This window comes from Lagopus muta, chromosome 17 (assembly GCF_023343835.1).
Source record: "Lagopus muta isolate bLagMut1 chromosome 17, bLagMut1 primary, whole genome shotgun sequence".
Lineage (NCBI taxonomy): Eukaryota > Metazoa > Chordata > Aves > Galliformes > Phasianidae > Lagopus > Lagopus muta.
The window spans coordinates 1,542,466-1,563,675 of record NC_064449.1 but is presented as its reverse complement, the minus strand read 5'-3'; the positions used below and the strand labels follow the sequence as shown (position 1 = coordinate 1,563,675).

Below are 21,210 nucleotides of genomic sequence, written 5' to 3'. Positions count from 1 at the left end.
TATCCCCATCCCATGCCCCCCATCCCCATGCCCCCTATCCCCATCCCACCTCCCCATCCCCGTGTCCCCACGCGCAGTTCCCGCTCCATTCCCTCACTTGGCCCCGCCCCCTTCTCTAAGCCCCGCCCACACACCCCACCCTCTCCCCAAATCCCCGCCCCGGAAGTGCTCACTTCTCACTTCCGCTGGGGCCAGGGGCAGCGGGCGGCGCGGCGGGCCGGTACGGGCGGGGGGGCAGCGGGGGCCGGGAGCGGAGTTCCGCCATCGGAACCGGCGCTGTGCGCGGCTGTCTGCGGGCCTATCCGCGCTTCTACCGCGGGTATCGCCAGGGTTCTGCCCGGCCTCGGCCCCCAACGGGGATCTGCGGTGGGGGGCGGTGAGGAATCGAGGGGTCTGGGGGGGCAAAATGCTGACGTTTGGTGATTGGTTCCGCTGCATCTCCTGGCAGGGAACGCGGCGGCACCATGACGGACTCCAAGTATTTCACCACCACCAAGAAGGGTGAGGGGCTGCGGAGGGGCACGGCGCTGGGTGGGGGTCCGGGGGAGGTGCTGCCCCGGGGGGCTGGGGGGGCTCACACACACACGGGGGTCGGGGTCGGGGTCGGGCGGTGCCGTGTGGGTTCGGTGATCGCTGTGGGTCTTTTCTAGCAGCTGTGTGGGCCTGTGAGTGGAGATCTTCCACCCGGGCTGAATGGGGAGGGGTACTTGGCAGCCCCTGGTCTGCTGTGGACCTGCTTAGGATCTCCTTGCTGACCCCGTGCCTTTCCTGCAGGGGAGATCTTTGAGCTGAAGGCAGAGCTGAACAGTGACAAGAAGGAGAAGAAGAAGGAGGCGGTGAAGAAGGTGATCGCCTCCATGACTGTTGGCAAGGACGTCAGGTGTGTGCATCCTCCTGTCCCACAGACTGCAGTGCAGGCTCAGGAAGGAAAAAAACACCCTGGCAGCTCCTCTTCTCCCTTAGGTCTGTGCCTCGCAAGCTCACAAAGCTGCTTTTGCTCAGGGGCTTTGCTTCAGACACAGCAAAACCAGGCTCCTTAGGCCTGGATGTGAGCTTGCAAGCACAGGCTAGTTTTAGGATCACACAGCAGGGTTGTGGAGTCATCTGGGATGGAAAATACCTTCTAGGTTGCCAGCTTGGTCCGGGGAAGAGAAGGCTCCAAGAAGACCTCATTTCAACTTTCAGTGCTTAAAGGGAGCTCATGAAAGAACGAGAGAGTGACTTTTTACACCAATAGTGATAGAAGTGGGAATGGTTTTAAACTAAGAGAGGGGGAACTTAGGTTGGGTGGAAATTCTGTACTCAGAAGGTGGTGAGACCTTGGCTGTCTATGGTGCCCCGTTCCGAGAAGTGCTCAAGGCCAGGCTGAATGGGGTTCAGCTCTCCCAGGACAGAAGGGACACGTGGCAGCATGGCATCATGTCTGTGTTAACGCTCCAGTCCCAGTCGCTTGCCCTGAGGTCTGTGGTGCTTCACATTGCAGCGCTCTCTTCCCGGATGTGGTGAACTGCATGCAGACGGACAACCTGGAGCTGAAGAAGCTGGTCTACCTCTACCTGATGAACTACGCCAAGAGCCAGCCCGACATGGCCATCATGGCTGTCAACACCTTTGTGAAGGTGAGGGAAAGGGGCTGTGAGGCAGCACTCCGGCCCCCCGTCACCAAAAAGCCCTCCCTCAACAAATCAGGGCTCCCTTGCATGGGATAAGAGAGCAAAATTGCCCTGTAGTGCAGGAGGAAAATGCTTTTTGGTGGTGGTGGCTCCCGTGTTGGAGATGCTTGCTGCAGAGAATGTGATCTTGTGATCAGGAGCTGGGGAGTGTGTTTGTTGGAAGCCACGGGGCCACCAAATCCTTTTGTGGAAAGGCTTTCCTGGAAGTTTTGGTGTTTTTAAGAGAAAAAACAACAGCAATAATAGTGATGGGTGTGTTCCCCAGGCTGGGTGGCTGTTCTGTGGGCTGCTGGGTGGCTTGTGTCCCTGGTGTAAGCCGGGCACACGCCTGGTTCTGGAGTGTATTTGGAGCAGGAGCCGGCAGGGTTAGAATTCAGCGCACTCCAGATAATGGAATGAGGCTGAACTCCTTCCATGGGATGCATTCACTCCACTTAAGAGCTGAGTGTTGAAACCTCAGGGCTTCAGGAACCCGAAGGAAAGTTGAGGTCCTGAAGCTGCCGCTGGTGGCCGTGGCTGGAAGGGCTGGAGCTCTCACTGTTCTCTGTGGCCACGCAGGACTGTGAGGACCCCAACCCGCTGATCCGTGCCCTGGCCGTGAGGACCATGGGCTGCATCCGTGTGGACAAGATAACAGAGTACCTCTGTGAGCCCCTGCGCAAGTGCCTGAAGGATGAGGACCCGTATGTGCGCAAAACGGCGGCCGTCTGCGTGGCCAAGCTCCATGACATCAACGCCCAGCTGGTGGAGGACCAGGGCTTCCTGGACACCCTCAAGGACCTCATCTCGGACTCCAATCCCATGGTGATCAGGCCTTGCTTTCCCTGTCTGGTGCAGCAGATGTCCTCGCTCATTTCTGCATCCCTGTATCCTTGCTCCCACGTTCCTCTTCATTTCTTGATGCTTTTTGGTGCTTGTCAGACCACTTTTGTCGGCAGCTGTCCCCAGGGTTGCTTCTCATGTCCAATAACTGTCTCCTGGCTCCTTTTAGATGTGAGATTTCATTAATTCCCATTTGTTATTAGCTTCTGCACCCTACAGGGAGCAGGAAAGGCATCAAACAGGAGTTGCTGGCTGGGAATGCTGCGATGCTGCGTGTCTGGCTTCTCACGCCAACTTGGAGTGATGTGATGATGGTGGTCCTCTGCTGTTTTCCTGCTGAGGGTGACTGCAGGGAGGGACAGGAGGAGCACAAGGCTGTAGGATTTGCCCACCCAAATTGCTGAGCAGCGACGGGGGAAGAGTCACAGTGTGGGTGGTGGGGACGTGTGATGATAGTTCATCTGCACATCAGCTGGTGGGGAGGAGAAGCTGGTGCCCAGATGTCAGAGCGAGGGCCCCACGCTGAGGATGCATCTCATCCGTTTGCAGCAGCTTTCCTCCAGAGCCACGACCGCCATCCCGTCGTGCTTGCTGTCCCTTCACCCGTGTCCCATCCCCTCTGGCAGGTGGTGGCTAACGCAGTAGCAGCGCTGTCGGAGATCGCCGAGTCGCACCCGAGCAGTAACCTGCTGGACCTCAACCCCCAGTCCATCAACAAGCTGCTCACAGCCCTGAACGAGTGCACCGAGTGGGGGCAGATCTTCATCCTGGACTGCCTGGCCAACTACATGCCCAAAGATGACCGGGAGGCCCAGAGGTGAGGGAGCTGGGACAGGGCGCAGGGGCAGCAGGGTGATGGCTGGACAGGGCTGCTGCTGCCTGTTCTCCTCCAAGAAGTGCCTTCACGCTTCCCTCTGTGCTGTTCCCCACCCTTGGCTTCCTGCTGCTGGGGGAGGAACAGCTGACATCAGCATAGCACTGTTCCTGGGGACTCGCAGTCTCTCTGTGAGCGCTGTCCCCACACTGGCACAAACAACAGACTTTTCCAAGCATGATCTTATGTGCTTCAAGGGAGAGCAGGCTGGGCACTAGGGAGATCCCACTGCAGACAGGGCTTTGCTGGGAAATAACCATTATCAGGAGCCTTGAAGAGCCAGCTGTGCACCTCTTGGGAGAAATCTTAAACCTGCTTTGCCACAAACTCTGCTGACACCTCGTTCCTTGGTGTGCTAAGCAGGATGCCTGCCTCTGACTGTTTCCTTTCCCTTTGCCCTCAACCCCTGCAGCATCTGTGAGCGGGTGACACCCCGGCTGTCCCACGCCAACTCTGCAGTGGTGCTCTCAGCAGTGAAGGTGCTGATGAAGTTCATGGAGATGCTGTCCAAGGACCTGGATTACTACGGGACGCTGCTGAAGAAGCTGGCCCCGCCGCTCGTCACACTGCTGTCTGCTGAGCCTGAGCTGCAGTACGTGGCTCTGCGCAACATCAACCTCATCGTGCAGAAGAGGTGGGTGTCCTCCTGCCTGCAGGCACCGTGTCCCAGTGTGCTGGGCCTTCTGATGGCTGGAATAGCGTCCAGGCTTTGCTGACACAATCCATCTTTTTTGTCACTGAAATCCGAGGGCTGGGCACAGAGCATCAGTGATGGGATTCACTGAATTTATTGCTTATTTTGGGGAGCGAGGGATGGAAAGACTAAAAGCTGAGGTGCTGGATTCATCATCTTAGCCTAACGAGGGATTTTCATCCCTCTCCCTATCAGAGAATGGCTTGTTTCTTTGTAGTTGTCCTTATCAGACAGGCAAGTCCCAAAGGTCCTCCTGTCCTTTGGCTGATCTATTGCTACTGTTGGAGGGCAGGAGGTGCCTGAGGCCCCTCGTTTGTGTGCAGGGCAGCGAGGGCCAGCTGGAGAGCTGCAATCAGCTGATCCATTGCCCCACTGGCGTCGCTGTTATTGCCTATTAAAAATAGTAGCAACTTCTGGGAGAAGTGGAAAGTAATTAATGTCCCTGTGAGCAGGAGTGTGGAAAGCAGGTTGGCTCCTTGGGGGCCTGTCCTGTCCCCTCCCCAGCTTAGAGGCTGTTCTGGTGAGGAAGGTCCAGTTTGGCCCTGGGCTTTGGGCTGGCTTCCCTGCTTCCTCGGGTTGTTCAATCCAACCTTGCCAAGGCCAGCACGCCCTGTTGCCGTGCATCTGGTCTTTGTTTGTGGCAAGGTTGGTCTGTGTTCCCTGCGTGTCAGCAAAAGGGAATCAAGGGCCAGAGTTCCTTGGTGGGGGGAGATCACAGCATCCTGGACTCCTAAGAACTGAGCAGCCCCCAAACCTTCTTCTGCTTATGGCCAAGGAGCAACTGCAAGCTCTGCTTGCCTTGGCCAGGTCTCTTAACTGCTGCCTCTCCTTGTCCCCAGACCTGAAATCCTGAAGCACGAGATGAAGGTGTTCTTTGTCAAGTACAATGACCCCATCTATGTCAAGCTGGAGAAGTTGGACATCATGATCCGCCTGGCTTCCCAGGCCAACATTGCACAGGTTGGGGTCTGGGTGTGCACAGGGGGCTTGGCTGTCTCTGTCAGTGCTTCCTGCCTGCCTTCCCCGTGCTTCAGTACCACCAGAGCTGTGGCTGCCAGGTTTGGCCACGGTTCAGCAGCCAGCTGGGATCTGGGGTGTTGTGTTGGGCAGATCAGTGGGCTGGTGTCTCTCCTGGCCACCAAGTGCTCACCACCGTGTCCCTATGCCAGGTCCTGGCTGAGCTGAAGGAATATGCCACAGAGGTGGACGTGGACTTTGTGAGGAAGGCAGTCCGAGCCATCGGCCGCTGTGCCATCAAGGTGGAGGTGAGACTGGTGTGGGGAGGGACAGGGCAGCCTTGTTGTGCCACCCCCACTCAGTGTTCTGCTGGTGGCCATAGTTAAGGATACATTGCTCTGCAGCCTGTGATGGATCAGCTGGAGGCTGTTGCATCTCAGGGCTGATCTCCCAGGAGATAGGAACGGACCAGGGCTGTTCCATTGGCCACAGGGAGCGTGCTCCATCCCTGTGCTCTGGGTTGGGTTAGGGGAGCGTGAGAGGGGTGTGATGTTGTTGGATGGGGGTGTGAAGGCATCGCTGACCGAGCCTCTCCAACAGCAATCAGCAGAGCGCTGTGTCAGCACCCTGCTGGACCTCATCCAGACCAAGGTCAACTATGTGGTGCAGGAGGCTATCGTCGTCATCAAGGACATCTTCCGCAAGTACCCCAACAAGTACGTGGGGAGGGGGCAGGGCTGGGCTGCCTGCTGTGCTCCCCGTGCTGGCAGGCATGGACTTGGGTGTCTGGAATGGAGGTGGAGTCGTGATAGCAATTAGTAAACTAGAAATCTGCACAACTGTTTGATGGAGGAAGGATGGAGAGCAGACGAGGGAGGCTGGCATGGCTGGTGTCACAGTGCACATGAAAAGTGTGTTTTGCTCAGCAAACAACCCTGTGCTGTATCCAGTGTCCTTTGAGTCTGGATATGAAGTAGTGGTGTGTTCTATCCTTGGCTTGGTTTCTGTTAAAGTCATTCTGAAAAGAGAGATTTATGTAAATCCTCCCATCTTTCCTCCCGTTACCCAAATTCTCTCAGCACAGATAATTAAAAATCCTCACACGTGCTGAAAGCACAACTGTGCTGAGAGCAGCTCGGGTGCAACCAAGTGTGCCTGTTTCAGTGTTTGCTTTGAGAACTTCCCAAGGGTCAAACAGAACCATCTTTAGGTGGTGATGCGTTGTTTACGCTCCCCTTTGCTTGCTTGAAGTCTTCCATTAGGAAAACAGGAACTTTGGGAGCAGCAGCAGTCCTGATACAGGTGATGGGGTGATTTTAGAGAGCAGAGCTTTTTGGTGATGTGTCCTCATTCTGACAGGTATGAGAGTGTCATTGCCACCCTGTGTGAGAACCTAGACTCCCTGGATGAGCCCGAGGCACGGGCTGCCATGATCTGGATCGTGGGCGAGTACGCCGAGCGCATCGACAACGCTGATGAGCTGCTGGAGAGCTTCCTGGAGGGCTTCCACGATGAGAGCACCCAGGTGCAGGGGGTGGGCAGTGTGGATGCGGGGCTGGTGGTCGTGCTGGTGTCCCAGAGCAGCCACCGCTGTGAGATCCTGGATGCAAAGCATCCTCTGTGAAATGCCACCCCAGCACCTTCCTTTTCTCAAGGCTGGAAGGGGTCAGCTGCTCACGTGTGCTGGCACAGGATCAGCCTTTTGGAACTGGAAAAGTCCTGGGCTCAGCCCCAGCTGCTTTAGGCTGCCCTTTAGCTGGGGATGGTGGTATCACCCACCAGCTGTGCAAAATTTCCTTGCACCTGCTGTGCCAAATCCCATCCCAGCACCGTCTGCAGAGAGCACTCATGTTCTTCCTTTGTGTGTCTCACTGGTGCCCACAGGTCCAGCTGCAGCTGCTGACGGCCATCGTGAAGCTTTTCCTGAAGAAGCCCACCGAGACCCAGGAGCTGGTGCAGCAGGTGCTGAGCCTGGCCACTCAGGTGGGTGACAGCTCTGTGCCCAGCAAAGCGTCCCTCCAACCCTGCTGAGCCTTCCTGAGCAGTGGCAGGTCGTGATGACACAGTGCCTGTGGCCGGAGGTGGATGACAGCTTAAATGTGGGGAAGTTTGCTGTTAGAGAACACCACGTCCTGTAAGATGTGCTGCTTCCTTGTGAAAGCCAGTGGTGTCAGCATAGCAGAGCACAGTTATTTAGCTTGGGGAAGGCTTCCAAAGCCATTGAGTCCAACTGTTGTCATGGGATGCAACACACCTGTGACTTACTCTTATACCACAGCAAGACTTAAATGGGGCCAAGGTGGTTGTGGCTGTGGGATGCTCTACAGCTTCCCTGCCCCATGGCTTTGCTGCTTACCCTCTGCTTCCCAAAGGACTCTGATAACCCTGACCTGCGGGACCGTGGCTACATCTACTGGCGCCTGCTGTCCACTGATCCTGTGGCTGCCAAGGAGGTGGTGCTGGCAGAGAAGCCACTTATTTCTGAAGAGACAGACCTGATTGAGCCCACGCTGCTGGATGAGCTCATCTGCTACATTGGGACGTTGGCCTCTGTCTATCACAAGCCGCCCAGCGCCTTCGTGGAGGGGAGCAGAGGGGTTGTGCACAAGAGCTTGCCCCCACGAACGGGCTCGTGAGTGTCCTTGTTGCCTGCTGTAGGGATGGGGTTCTGGGCCATCCAGAACAGGGTGCATGCAATGGGGATGGACGTGGAGCTGGACTGACTGCTATGGTCACAGCATGACCCAGTGAATGGAGGGGATGGTGCCCTGTAGGAGCATCTCCAAGCAGGAGCAGTATGAGCTCCGTGCTGTGCTGCCAGGGCTGGAGATCTCAGGTGTAAGTAGAAGGTGAAACTGACAGAAATGCATTGAGGAGGAGTGCTATTGGAATGGGATGTCTCATTGCAAACTGCAGCTGAGTGCCCCTCAGCTGTGGGGAGTCCACGAGCCACTGGCTTACCAGGAATCTTCCAGCATCTCATGCCTGTCCCTTCTCCTTTGCCCCAGGAGTGAGAGTGCCGAGAGCCCCGAGGCAGCCCCCTCAGCTGGGCAGGCAGCGGAGCAGCCGGCCGTCATCCCTGCACAGGGCGACCTGCTGGGTGACCTGCTGAACCTGGACCTGGGACCCCCAGTCAGTGGGCCTCCCCTGGCCGCCTCCTCCGTGCAGATGGGAGCTGTGGACCTCCTGGGAGGAGGCCTGGATAGCCTGGTGGGTTGCCTTGCTGGGGTTTGGATGTGGGTGGGCGGGCTCCTGCTTGGAGCTTTCTGCCTGGGGACATCTGGGCTAATCTGTTCCTGCTCTAGCTTGTGATCAGAGGGGTGCTAATTAAGCTCATCCCTGTCAGATGGCTGGAGCAGAGCTCCATTCCTGCATGTGAGTTCCATGCAGCTTTCTGCTGTGGGTGTCCTATGGACCTGCTGTGCTGCTGGGGGAGAGGGGCGAGGGGTTCCTCTTCTGACTCCCTCCCCAACCCCAGGCAGCTGCATGACTTGGGGACCTGCCCTGCTAACCCCAGGGTGCCCAAACCTGTGGGGAGAGGAAGAGGAGATGTGGTGGGACTAACCTGTTCCCTCCTGCCTTTCTTTTCTCTCTCTGTTTTTGTCTCTTCTCTCCTGGCTTCTCTCTGCATGTGCCTGGCTCTTCTCTCTGCCTTGCCTGCTTCTGCTTGGAGATGGGGGACGAGTCGGAAGGGGTATGGATCCTTTTCTTAGCCCCTAGCCCCTGCAGTGCCCATGTCCACCTTCACAGACCCCCTGTGTCTCTGGTGATGGCCAGCCAGCCCCAAAACTACTCAGCCTTCACCTCTCTTGTTCCTGGTGTGTGTAGGGAGCTCAGCTGAGGTTTGAGCTCAGCCCCGCTCAGATAGAAATAGAATCTCCGCAGTTGGAATAGACCCTCAAACACCCAACCCAACCAGAACTGCATCTCCTGAGCCCCACTGCTAAACCACACACCCATGTCAAGGAGCACCTGTCCCCTCTGTGCTCAGGAGCACCCCCAGTGGCCCCAAGCCCTTTTCGGAAGCACCCTTTGCACCAACAGCAGTCTCTGTCTCTTGCAGCTGCGCAGCGATGTGGGAGGCAGTCCTGCTGTGAGTGCCCTTGCACCCTTTGCCTCTTCCTCCTCCTCTTCCTCTTCTCCCTTCCTCCTTGCCACTGTGAGCCTGACGCTCCCTTGTCCCTGCAGATGGGTGGCAGTGGCTTCACAGCGCCCGGCCCCGCAGCACCAGCTGGTATGGGAGCACCTCTTGGCAGTGGCCTGGGGGACCTCTTTGACCTCACCGGGGGAGTGGGCACTCTGTCGGGGTCCTACGTGGCACCCAAGACGGTGAGTGGGACGGCAGCGCTCCGGTGGCGTGCTGCTGCTGCCTTGGGCCGAGAGCAGCAGGCACCAAGGTGTTCGGTTTGGGTTAACCTCTGTGGGTGTCGTGTCTCTGCCCAGGTTTGGCTCCCTGCCATGAAAGCCAAGGGGTTGGAGATCTCTGGCACCTTCAGCCGGCAGGTGGGCGCCATCTCTATGGACCTGGTGTTGACCAACAAGGCCCTGCAGGTCATGTCTGACTTTGCAATCCAGTTCAACCGCAACAGGTGAGGCGTCTCCTAAGCTGTGGTAGCGCTGGCTGGTGAGAATGCTGGGTGTCACCTCCTCAGCTCAGGGAAGGGTGAGTGGGCAGGGCTGTGGTGGCATCTGCCGGGGAACAGAACAGCCTCACGTGATGATCCTTCTCTCCCTGATGGCTCCGATGGTGATGGACATCAACCCAAAGCCTCTGAGAAGTTGACTGAGGAGGCTGTTTCCTGGGGCACGACCGCCTCCCCAGGCATGGATGGCTTCTTGTTTGTCCCGGTGAATGCAGAGGAGCACAAAAAAGGAGGTGCTCCTAAATGAGGTGGTACACAAACACTAAAAATGAGTGGAGATCTGGAGGAGAAAGGTGGCAGACTTGGGGGATGCCTCTGCTTGCCCCAGCGTGGGCAGGAATGAGTTTGGACTCTTTCGTGTCTGGAGGAAATGATGGTGCAGGTAGATGAGGCAGTTCCTGGAGGTCCCAGAGCTGGTGGGATGGGGATAAGGATAACAGTGGGATAGCAGCCCTCACCCAGTGCCGTGTGTCCCCCCAGCTTTGGCCTGGCCCCAGCTGCCCCTCTCCAGGTGCACGCACCCCTTGCCCCCAACCAGTCGGTGGAGATCTCCCTCCCACTGAACACGGTGGGCTCTGTCATGAAGATGGATCCCCTCAACAACCTGCAGGTGAGAGCACCCACGCTTTCCAGGGGGGCTCACAGTGGGACCCGCAGGTTTCCCTTCTATGTGCTGACATCCCAATGTCCTTCCTTCCATCCCAGGTTGCGGTGAAGAACAACATCGATGTCTTCTACTTCAGCACCCTCTACCCTCTGCACATTCTCTTCGTGGAGGATGGGAAGATGGGTGAGTTGGAGTGTGGGTGCCATCCTATTCAATAAAATCCTCCCAAATGCATTCTTAGCCCTGGGGTTGGAGCTGGGAGCCGTGGGCAGTGAGAAACCCATGGGAGTTTGGAGCATGGATGTCAGCATCACCACAGTGTGGTACCCAGGGTGACTTGAGCCACATTCTGCCCTCTTGGTCCTTCGGGAGCTCTTGCTGTCCAGTCCCTGGCACTTCCCAGCCTCTTCACTAAGGCAGCTGAGCTTGCTGACTCCAAAAGTGAGCAGCTGAGTGAGACAGATCTTGGGTGGCTGCTGGAGGGATGCTGCGATGGTGTCTCAATGCCCAGCCCCACCAGAGCATGGCCCTGTGTTGGGATTTGGAGGGGTTGGATCCCGCTGTTACTTCAGTGGCTTGCTTTGTTCTGGCTGCAGAGCGGCAGATGTTCCTCGCCACCTGGAAGGACATTCCCAATGAAAACGAGGCCCAGTTCCAGATCAAGGACTGTTCCCTCAATGCAGGTGAGTCCAAACCCTTCACAAGGCTCTTGGTAAGACACGTTCCTTAGAGTTGGACTTGGTGGTCACCTTCCCCCTGCTGTGGGGAGCTGGGAGCTGCCCTTATTCCTGCTCTGTGGTAACAGAGACAGTCACAGCAACTTAGGGACTGCATGCCTCCATGTGAGAGGTGGTTTGTTGCCTGTATTCAGGCAGTGCTGGGCTGAGCTAGGACTGGGAAGCCCCAGCCTCATCCCCACAGGTCTGGATCCTCCTGTCCTTTCCCCAAAGCCTCCCTGTCTCTAGGCAGGAACGTTCTGCTCTGGCTGTAGAAACACGGCCCTCCAAGAGATGTGACAGGGAAAATGGGGTGGAGGCAGGGCTGGGTCCAGCAGGAAATGGTGCTGAGCTCTTCCTCTGCCCACCCAGATGCTGTCAGCAACAAGCTCCAAGGCAGCAACATCTTCACCATCGCCAAGAGGAACGTGGAGGGCCAGGACATGCTCTACCAGTCTCTGAAGCTCACCAATGGCATCTGGGTGTTGGCGGAGCTCCGCATCCAGCCCAGCAACCCCAGCTTCACGGTACGGCCCGGCCCCTGCTGCCCCCTGCTCAGTGTCACCCTGTGTCCCTTGGTGTGCCCTCCGTGGGGTTGCAGCAGCAGGGAGGCAGCCACCCTAGCAGTGTTGCAGAAGGAAGCTACAAGCTCCTGGCTACCCAGTCTCCCTCCAAATGGCTCACTGTGCTGGGGCTTTGTTCCCTTCCCCCCTCCTCACAGCCTTTCTCTTTGGGATGGTTGGGATGAGTTCTGGTGCTGACTCATCTCTCTGTGTCTCCCTTGCTACCCGCCTGCCCACTGCTGCCTGCCCCGCTGTTGCAGGACTTGGAGGTTAGCAGAATGGTTTCTACCCTTGCTTTTTGGGCTGTACCTGGCTGCTTTTCCCTTCCCTGACGGTCTGGCAGGATCTGACCATTTCCATCAGTCCTGCCCTACTGTGGGTCTGCTTTGGATGAGTGTAGCTGCAGGTCCTTGTCCTGTGCATACGTGCTCAGCTTTGCCCTGCAACTCTAGGATCTGAGAGCATTGAGACATTAAAAACAACTTTGGAACAAAGGCAGGGTTAGGAGATGGGGCAATGCCCAGGGGAGCCACAGGCAGAGGGTGAAAGCGTGAGCCAAGATGCGTGCCTGCTTCCCCGCACGTGAATGTTGCTGTGGGGCTGGGGAGGGCATTGGAAGCAGTTTGATGTCTTCCCATGGGTGTGTTGAGCCTTCAGGTGTGCCCTGCAGGTGTGTGTGATGGTGGGGCATGGCTGCACACTGCAGCCCTCACACGGCTGTGTCTCCTCTCTTCCCCAGCTGTCACTAAAATGCCGGGCTCCCGAGGTCTCCCAGTATGTGTACCAGGCCTACGACGCCATCCTGAAGAACTGATGGTGGGGCAGGAGCTGCCTGCATGTTCCCTCTCTTTCTACCCTGAGCACGGAGCCGTCGCTTCCCAGGAGGGTGGAGGAGGAGGATGGGGGTGTCCCAGCCCCCTGCCCCACATTCCAGCCCCTAGGTGAACTGTGCCCTGTCCTCCCTGTTGGCTGTTCCTGGAGGGAGCCCAGCTGTGCCCTCTGTTCCCTCCCCAGCTCTGCTTCCTTCTGTCCCCCTTCCCCCCGGGGGGATCTGGATCCAACACTTCCTGGGCTGGGGGTCCCCTCCCTGGGCTGGCTCAGAGCCTGATAGGGGCTGGTTGGGGGCCTGAGAGCTTGGGGTGGGTCATGATGAAGGTCTCCCCACGTGGGTGGTGCTCCTGATGCTCTCAAGACCTCAAATTCAATTCTTTACCCATGTGTGCTGTACAAAAAGGGCTTTTTCCCTCCCCTGCAGGGCTCCCTGTGGTTGCAGGGGGGTACCAGCACGGACCCCAAGGCCCCAGAGCAGCTCCCTCCTGTCCCCCTTCTTACTTGGAGGGGCCCTTTCCCCTGTCCTGGTGGTGACATACATTGTCCACCCTGCCCCAAAATAAAGCCATCCATCACTCCTCAATAGAAACGTCCGGTTCAGGTTTTCAGACCCTGTCGTGAAATACCTTATAAATATATAAAATATAAATATATTCTATGTTCACTTGTTTTAAGCCAGCCTGGAATAAAGGTGACATTCGCCCACACAGCCGGCGTTGTGTCTGGGGGGTCAGGGGTGGGCTGGGAGGAAGGATGATGCTGTGAGCTTCCTCTGGGCTGTGTCCTTGTTATTGCTGAGGTAAGTGGCCAGGGACTGCTTGGGGCTGTGCCTGGGGTGGATCTGGGGGAAAAGAGTGGGGTGAGGATGAAGAGGAAAGGTGGAAATCCCAGAACCAGCTGGAAGCAGCTCTGCAGGCAAGGAGCTGAAGTTCACTGAGAGCTGGCTGCATGTCCTTGTGCCAAAGGAGAGTGCAGGCTTTGGGGTGGAGGTGGCCACGTCTCTGTGGCTTTCTCCTGTCATCCCAAAGTTGGGAATAAACTCATTTAATGCAGCGTTAGCGAGCAGGCATTCTTTATTCATGATGTCAGATGTGTGATGGGATACTTCCACCCCAGCCACACATCTTTGGAACAGAAGACCTTCAGCTTATATATATTACAATACATCACAGAATGGGTTGGAAGGGACCCCAAGGATCATCAGGTTCCAACCCCCTGCCACAGGCAGGGCCACCAACCTCCATACCTAATAGAGAGCAGGCTGCCCCGGGCTCCATCCAACCTGGCCTTAAAGGCCTCCAGAGATGGAGCATCCACAGCCTCTCTGGACAGCTGTTCCAGCACCTCACCGCTCTCTGTGAAGAACTTCCCTGATACCACTGTGCTGGGAAGGACGCAGGAAAGGACAAAGGGGGGAAGTGCTCCCAGGCAGCCCTGAGCCGTGGGCATCAACCTGCCAGGGATGCTTCACAGGAAGCCAAGAGTGCAGCCCCATCCCCAGCACCTGCAGCTCTACGGACAGACCTCCGTGGACAGATGACAGCAGGCAGGCTCAGCTCCTTCCTTGGGCTTTACTGGCTCCGGGAGCTGCAGGGCAGCCTGTGCTGGGGGAGATGCTGCAGGGGAAGAGGGGACGTCCCCTGGGTACGGGTCATGGTGATGAGCTGCGTGTCCCCAGGTGGGGAGAGAGGGAGGGATGGAAGGCGAGGGGAGCAGGACTGAGCAGAAGGAAGAAGGTTGAAGAGCAGAGGAGCTGAGCAGAGCTGGCTGCTCCCAGACCCGTTCCCAACGCCGTGACACAGCTCCTGTCAGCACTGCGATCGCACCCAGGTTCGTCAGCCTCCAGCGCCGCCGTGACAGCATCCATTCCCACCGTGCCCCAGTGCCCGCACACCCCACTCCGGGGGCCGCAGCCACCACCTTGTCCTTCTCACGGCCAGGCGTCCTCCTGCAGCCCCTCCTCCTCCCGCGGTGCCCTCCCAGGCTCCAGCAGCGAGGCCAGGACGCTGTGCAGCGCCCTCCAGGGCGGGGGGCCGGCAGGGGGCCGGGGTGCAGGGATGCGGGTGGGCTTCCTGCCGGGCTGCGCGTCCAGCCGAGGCCGGGCGCAGGGCCGCAGGGCGGGGGATACGGGGATCCCCGGCACGACCGCGTTCTCCATCCCCTCGTCTTCCGCTGCTGGCACCCACTCGGGGTCAGACTCGGCACCGGAGGCCGGCACGCAGCTGCTCTCATCCGAAGAGCTGGAGGGGCGGCCGCAGCGCTCCTGCGGGTGGGGGGCGGCCGGGGGACCCCCGTTGCGACGGCCGTCCTCGGGCAGACAGCCGTGCTTGTTGCTGAGCACGTTCAGGGAGGATGAAGAGGACGAGGAGGAGCAATAAGCCGAGTCGGCGGCCGCCCCGCTGCCAGGCTCCAACGTCCCGTGCGTGGGGCGGTTGGGGGGCGAGGGCTCACCGTCCCCCAGCTCCATCAGCCGCGTGTTGGCCAAAAACTCTTCCTCCAGCCGCCCCAGCAGCTGCTGTTCCTGCCCGGGTTCCAGACACAGCGGTGCCCGCAGCCTCCTCGCCAGCTCTTCCAGCTCCTCTTGGAAGGCGTCCCCATCCCTGTCCTCAGCCCCGTCCCCGGGCAGAGAGGAGCGCCGAGGGCCGGAGGGCCGCATCGCGGCGCGGGGCGCGCTGTCAGCACGTGTCCACGAGTGCTGCCCGTCGCGTCCGCGTCGGATCAGCAGCACGGCGTCAGCACCGGGCCGGCCCTGGCTGCGGGCACGTGGCAGCCCCGGCCCGTTTGCGACACGCGGCCGGCCGCGCTCCTCCCCGCCGCCCGGAGCGACGGCGGTGCGCAGGGGGAGGGGGCTGCGGTCACCCGAGCGGCTGCGTCCCGACGGCGGGCGGCGCGGAGAGGGGCAGGCGGCGGGGGGAGGGCGGTGACCCCGCGGGGGTCCCACCGATGAGGCTGATGAGGAGTCGCTGTCCCCGGAGTGACGGCGGGTGCGGGTGGAGTCACGGGGCCTGGAGCGGGCAGAGAGAGAGGGGCAGGGCAGGGCAACTGCATGCACCTGCTGCACGTCCCACTGCACGTCCCAATGCACATCCCCTTGCACAACCCATTGCATGCCCCATTGCACGCCCCGATGCGCACCCAACTGTGCGCCCTACTGCCTTCCCCCTGACCTCTTGCATCTCCCTGTGTGCTCACAGGGCTCAGCCTGTGACAGCATCCCTCTGTACGCCCCTTGCATTGCCACCGCACCCGCACCGCACCCGCACCCCGCAGCCCCGCACTCAGCGCACCCCCCGCCGCAGCCCCTGCATGCACGCCGCGCGGCCGCAAGAGGGCAGCACTGCGCCTGCGCGGCAGCTGGGCGGGAAGCAATGCGCATGCGCAACAGCAGGGCGGGAAGCGGCGGGGCGGAGCTGGGGCTGTGGGGGGAAAGGGGGGAAGCCTTAAGGGGGTGCGGGGGGTGATGTGGGGCCAAGACCTGCGTGGTTCCGAGGTGCTGCTGTGAAGCCCAGGCCTGCTGTGGAGAGGGGCTGTCTTTGAGGGCTGAGGCCTGCTGTGGAGCCTGCTGTGAGGCTGAGGCCCTACTATAGACCTGAGGCCTGCTATAGGGCTGAGGCCTGCTGTGAGGCTGAGGTCCTGCAATAGGGCTGAGGTCATGCTGTGGGGCTGAAGTCCTCCTATAGGGCTGTGACCTTGCCGTGGGGCTGAGGCCTGCTGTGGGGCTGAGGCCATGCTGTGGGGCTGAAGTCCTCCTATAGGGCTGTGACCATACTGTGGGGCTGAGGCGTTCCCAGCTGCCAGGTTTCCCAGCCCAGCCCGCCCCAGCCTGGCTTCCTTCCCCCGCCACGCAGCAGCGGTCAGTTTGGGAAGCGTTGCCATAGCAGTGGGCCGTCCCCATCCTGTCCCGCTGTGCCAGGCCCTGTGTCATGGCCAGGCCTGCCCTGTGCCCCCCCTGTCCCAGCTGACTCAATGGCTCCACTGTACGTCACAGCACCGGCCGGGGGGGGGGGTGACAGTGGGACCCCCACCCCACAGCACCCACAGACACCAAGCCCTACCTGAGTGCACTGGCGGGGCTCCTGGATGGGCTGGCAGGGGCCCGGGGGGGCAGGACGGCTCCAGGCGCGGACTTCGGGGTGCTGCCTCGCTCTGTCCTGCCGTAGCCGACGTCCCCCCAGCCTGGTGGCCGCTTGTCCCCAAGGCTGGTCATGTCAGCACGGCGTGGGGTGCTGGGGCTGGGGGCGTGGGGTGCGGGGCTGGCACTGCTGACAGCAGGTTTTGGTGGGGAGAAGGCCAGGGTGCGGGCGGGGGGCAGGCGGTGAGCTGTGAGAGAAGGGAACGGCGTGGGGTCAGTGAGGGGCCCTTCCCACCCCTTGTGCTGCACGTGGGTCTGCCGGCAGTTAAAACAAACATTTTCTCGCTCTTTTCTCATTCCAGTCACATCTGTGCCCTGAGCTGCCCATCCCAACCCATGGCAAAGGAGCCCTGGAAATATGGGAGTGGTGAAACATGCTGGGGGCAGACCGACAGCGGGGGTCACTCACACAGGGAGGAGCAGCGGCACGGGTCGTGCTTGTCCAGGTAATGTTCCAGTGTGTCCCAGCCACCGCCGACACGCACCATGACGTGGCTCCTCAGCACCTGGGCAGAGCACAGCACCAGTCACACTGCTCCAGTCACACTGCTCCCCACCCCCCAGCCAAAACAAGCAGGTTCTGTTTGCCCGCCCCAAGCTGATGGGCTGCGGAGGGGTTCAGCAGAAGGGAAGGGAAGGATTAATTTTGTGGGGAATAAACTCAGTGTGAATTTGGGTAGGTTAAAGGGTTTCCCGCTATGTCTGGGACAAGGGTTGGTTCCACTGCCTGAATCCTTGGGAACTGCAGGGCTGACCCTGGCCATGAGCAGTGCTGCTATCTGCGGGGCCGTGCCAGGACGCAGCTCCCTGTTCCGCTTCCCGACGTGATAAATCCTGTCCCACCCCGCAGGGTCAGGCCGGGGCACCGAGCGGCGCAGCACCAAACCTGGCCCCAGCTCAGCCCCACATGGGGCCCCCAGCACCGTGTCCCCGGGCCCCCCCAGCCCCCCCCCAGAGAAAGGAGTGGGATGGGGACGCGGCGGCTCTTACTCGAACAAAGATGAGCGCGTTGGAGTCTCCCACTTTGTATTTACCCTCTGAGATTTTGACCATAGGGAACTGGGCTGGGCACGTACAGCAGCCCAGGATCTCCCGCACCTGCAGGCAGAGATGAGAGCTCAGTCGGCGGTGCTGCGGTGGGAGCAGAGCCCGCAGAGCCTCCCTGGGAGAGGGGCCCTGGGCGCTTCCCACGGCCAAGCAGCGGAAGGAGCCATAAAAATGGATTTTAGAAGCCCTGATATCCTCCTGCCCGCCCAGACGTGGACCTGGGATCAGTTTTCACGTGGGTTCCCAAACCAAGTGGACACAGCTCAGTTCATCCAGCACAGCTCCACTTTCCAAAGCCTCCCAGGGACCCCAGATTGTGGACACCGCAGCCCCCCAGGCACCCACTGCACGGCTGGGATCCCCTCAGGAAGGAAACCCCCCCAGGGCAGCGGCACCACGCTGCCACAGGGAAGGGACCACACAGCCCCCCCACCCACAGTTAGGCACAGAAAAGGGTTAAGTCACCGAGGTGCACGGGGCTGGAAGCAGCAGCAGCTGACGTCAGGGATTAGGCAGCGGGGGGATGTGGGGACGCGGCCGCATCCTGCTTTGGCTGCTGGTGTGGCACAGCGCGTGGTGCAGTGCGGGCACAGAGCGGCTTGGGGGGGGGGGGTGTGGGGCCAGGGACCCCCAGGAACAGCCCCTCTTCTCTGGGGTCAAGCTGGGGCTCGGCATTGGCACGAACCCACCCCAGCAATGGCTGCTGTGACGGCGCCCACAGCACCTGCAACTCCAATCGCTGCCTTCACCAGCTGAGCGTTTCTTTTAGCATTTCCCCTTTTTTTTTCTTTTTTTCTTCCTCTTTTCTGTTCATCATTCCAGATCTGATTGCCCCCAACCCCTCAACTGTGGGGAAACCGAGGCACGGGGTGTACGGCCAGTGGGAGCTGTGGGCCCAAGCCTGCCACAGTGACAGGGACACAGGGACACGTGCCGCCAGCCCTGGGGACCCCGCGTCCCCCGATGCAACCAGGCCAGATCCAGGCTCCTCCCCGGCTCCAACACTGCCCATAAAAGCCCATGGAGAGGCATTACGCAGCCCGGAAAAATGCACTCCGGGTTGGCAGCACCCAGCTGTGGGGAGCGGGGCAGGTGGGATGCACGTTCCCCAATGTCCCCCTCCGAGCTGCACGCTGCCAGGCTTAGTGAGGTACTGGGTTTCAATTAAAAAAGGCTTTGGGATTAGGGGATCAGAGCAGGGCAGAGCCTCCCACCCCTCCCCAGCCCCGTTAATCTGGCATCTGCCCGGTGCATGGGCTGCATCCTGCGCCCAGCCCGGCGTTAATCCCAGCTGAGCGGCTGGTCTGGAGGGAACAGCGTCCCTCTGCTGATCATCATGGAGGGCAGTGTGGGGCTGCAGCCGTGTCACCCCCATCCCTGGGAGGAGGAGGAGGTGGTGATACCCACATCTTCCCTGTGATTACAGCTCCAAAATAACCCTCCCATGACGTCCGGAAGGCACGGAGCCCAGCCGGGCTGTCCAGGACCTCCCATGAACCACAGAGAGCACGGTTGAGTGGATAGAGAAGACATCCCACAGGCCGGAGAGAGCCTGGTTGGGTGGCTGGAGAGAACCTCCCACAGACCACAGAGATCTGGGTCGGGTGGATGGAGAGGACCTCCCATGGGCAACAGTGCTCCCCGTTGGCCATAAAGACCTGCGTAGGATGGATAGAGCGGCCCCCGCTGCTCCTACAGCTCCCCGTTGGGCGCACAGAGGCCCTCCCTCCCCGCGGGGCAGACGTGGAGCCCCTCGACCCCCAGAGCCCCGCGGTGCCCCTCACCAGCTCATCCAGGTTCCTCAGGTCGCACAGGGAGACGCGCTGTGCCTGCCCGGGGTACGCGGGCGACGTGGGGCGCAGGGCCTGGCTGCCCCTGGGTGCCCCCAGCACCCCACACGTTTGGTCCCGCAGCTCCTCCTCGATTTCCTCCTCCATCTGGATCAGCATGGGGGCCAGCATGCCGAATTTGGAGCCCCTCCTGGCCACCTCCAGCAGGCAGAGGATGACGTTTTTCTCATTCTTCTTCAGCACCAAGTCGTTGGTCTCGAACATGAGGACATCCTGAATGCCCAGATCCTGCCGGCACCAGCGGATGAAGTTGGAGACGTTATCTCTGGCGACGAAGGAGCCGGGCGCCACGTTCCTGGCCTGGAAGGTGACCTCGTTGCGGGGGATGCGGGCGGCCGCCTCGGGGTGCCGCTGCTGGAACTCCAAGGCCACACGGTTGACGTTGTTGGCGTGCTGGCAGAGGTCGCAGCCCGTGGCCAGCGCCTCCAGGAAGGTGTCAGCTGCCATGTCCAGGTCATAGAGCGCGTTGAACCACTCGGCCAGGTCCTCCTTCATGGCCTCCAGGTATTCCTCACTCGAGCGGAAGGGGCGGATGCTCTTGGAGGCCGCCGACTGGATGTTGCTCTGGTCGGCCATGGTGAGCTGCAGAGGATGGGGGGGAAGGCAGCGTTACAGGGGACCCCGCGCCACGTGTCCCCCCAGACCCTGGGATGTCACCGCTGCCACCAGCATCCCTCGTCCTCTTCACCCCGTGTCGCCCCCCATCTCCTGAGCTGGGCTTAAGGACTCCCCCGTCCCCAGCTGTGCCCCCCCCTCTGGAGCTGCCCAGTGTCATCTGTGGGGCTGGGGGGTGGCTGTGAGGGGAGCCCCCCCGGCTGACCCCACGGGGGTCCCTGGTGGGGATGCTGCACTGGCAGGGGTTCCCACCTGCCTTTCCCCATCGGGAAACTGCTGAACCCCCGGCCTGGGGGTGGGGGGGCACACCTCAGCCCCAACATTTTGGGGACCCATGCCCGTGGGGGGCTCTGATGTGTCCGGGGGGGTGGGTAACCGGTGGAGGGGTTACTTGGGGGGCCGCTCTGATTGGGGAGCGCTTTGCTGGGGGATACGGGGGGAGAGGAAGGCGGGGGTCTCTCCTTGGGGGTCGGTGCCGGGGGGGCCACGGGAAGCGCGGCCCCAGGGGATGGCGGCAGCGGGCCGGCACCTGCGCGGCAGATGCGGGGCCGGGGGGAGGGGGATGGGGGGAGGAGGACACGGGGACACGCGCGCAGCCCCCAACCCTCCCCATCCCGGCACTCACCGCCGCCTCCGCGCTCCGCTCCCTCCGGGCCGCGCCGCTCCGCCGCCCGCTCCCCGCTCCGGGCCGGGCTCTGACCGTCGGGGGAGCTCCGCCGCCGCCGCCGCCTCCCGGCCCCGCACCCCCGCCGCCATCCGCCGCGGCCCCGCGCAGCGGAGCGGAGCAGAGAACGGAGCGCAGAGCAAAAACGTCCGCAGCCCCGCCGCGCCGCGCCCCGGCCGGGGAAGTTGGAGGCGGCCCAGAAAGGGCCGGGATGGGAGCGGCGGGGGCGGGGGCAACGGCCGGGCCGCGGAGCTGCGGAGCTGCGGAGCTTCGATGGGGGGCGCGGCCACGGGGGGGGGGGGAGGCGAAAACACGATGGGGGACGTCGGCAGTGGGGACGCGGGGGCACCAACGCAGGGATCGCAGCCGCGGGATGCGGAGCGGCGCCTTTCGCCCCCCGCCGCAAACCGAGCGGCGTTCGGCCTCGGCCCCGTCAAATGGGGAAAGCGAGGCGGGGCCGAGCCGCCGGCGCTGCCGTTGGGACCCCCGGGTGTCACCGCGAGCAACGAGCGAACAACGCCC

At 60.8% G+C, this 21,210-nt stretch overlaps 2 protein-coding genes and 1 non-coding gene across 6 annotated transcripts; 2 read left to right on the top strand and 1 right to left on the bottom strand.

Annotated features, from left to right (window-relative positions):
• The first annotated feature begins 166 nt into the window (after positions 1-166).
• AP1B1 (adaptor related protein complex 1 subunit beta 1) lies at positions 167-13,095 on the top strand. 4 transcript variants are annotated; one of them, XM_048964232.1, is made up of 23 exons: positions 167-220; positions 449-501; positions 775-880; positions 1,484-1,619; positions 2,232-2,477; positions 3,122-3,312; positions 3,782-4,003; positions 4,903-5,023; positions 5,233-5,328; positions 5,621-5,736; positions 6,380-6,545; positions 6,905-7,003; positions 7,393-7,652; positions 8,029-8,230; positions 8,694-8,714; positions 9,084-9,113; positions 9,209-9,349; positions 9,464-9,609; positions 10,144-10,273; positions 10,369-10,453; positions 10,867-10,953; positions 11,359-11,513; positions 12,289-13,095. In XM_048964232.1, exons 2-23 carry the CDS (start codon positions 465-467, stop codon positions 12,361-12,363), a joined length of 2,868 nt encoding a protein of 955 aa, XP_048820189.1. In that variant the 5' UTR covers positions 167-220; positions 449-464; the 3' UTR covers positions 12,364-13,095. The 4 variants fall into 4 exon arrangements, with proteins under 4 accessions (XP_048820189.1, XP_048820188.1, XP_048820190.1 ...); XM_048964231.1 differs by lacking the exon at positions 167-220 and adding an exon at positions 252-319; XM_048964233.1 differs by lacking the exons at positions 167-220; positions 8,694-8,714 and adding an exon at positions 252-319.
• On the top strand, positions 9,718-9,822 carry LOC125701982 (small nucleolar RNA SNORD125). The gene has a single exon (XR_007380414.1). It is a non-coding gene; the product is annotated as a small nucleolar RNA SNORD125 (small nucleolar RNA).
• A 346-nt stretch (positions 13,096-13,441) lies between the features above and the next one.
• Positions 13,442-20,911, bottom strand: GAS2L1 (growth arrest specific 2 like 1). The gene is made up of 6 exons (XM_048964236.1): positions 20,650-20,911; positions 19,344-19,991; positions 17,503-17,610; positions 16,922-17,018; positions 16,436-16,700; positions 13,442-15,385 (listed from the first exon to the last, which is right to left on the bottom strand). Exons 2-6 carry the CDS (start codon positions 19,983-19,985, stop codon positions 14,311-14,313), a joined length of 2,187 nt encoding a protein of 728 aa, XP_048820193.1. The 5' UTR covers positions 19,986-19,991; positions 20,650-20,911; the 3' UTR covers positions 13,442-14,310.
• Between the last annotated feature and the right edge of the window lie 299 nt (positions 20,912-21,210).

Coding starts and splice junctions, on each gene's coding strand:
- AP1B1 (XM_048964232.1), top strand. CDS start 465: ATGACGGACTCCAAGTATTTCACCACCACCAAGAAGG. Junction 10,454..10,866: donor CGTGGAGGATGGGAAGATGG/GTGAGTTGGAGT, acceptor TTCTGGCTGCAG/AGCGGCAGATGTTCCTCGCC. Junction 10,954..11,358: donor GGACTGTTCCCTCAATGCAG/GTGAGTCCAAAC, acceptor CTGCCCACCCAG/ATGCTGTCAGCAACAAGCTC.
- GAS2L1 (XM_048964236.1), bottom strand. CDS start 19,985: ATGGCCGACCAGAGCAACATCCAGTCGGCGGCCTCCAAGAGCATCCGC. Junction 17,019..17,502: donor ACGCGCTCATCTTTGTTCGA/GTAAGAGCCGCC, acceptor TGCTCTGCCCAG/GTGCTGAGGAGCCACGTCAT. Junction 15,386..16,435: donor AGCCCCGCCAGTGCACTCAG/GTAGGGCTTGGT, acceptor TGCCCGCTCCAG/GCCCCGTGACTCCACCCGCA.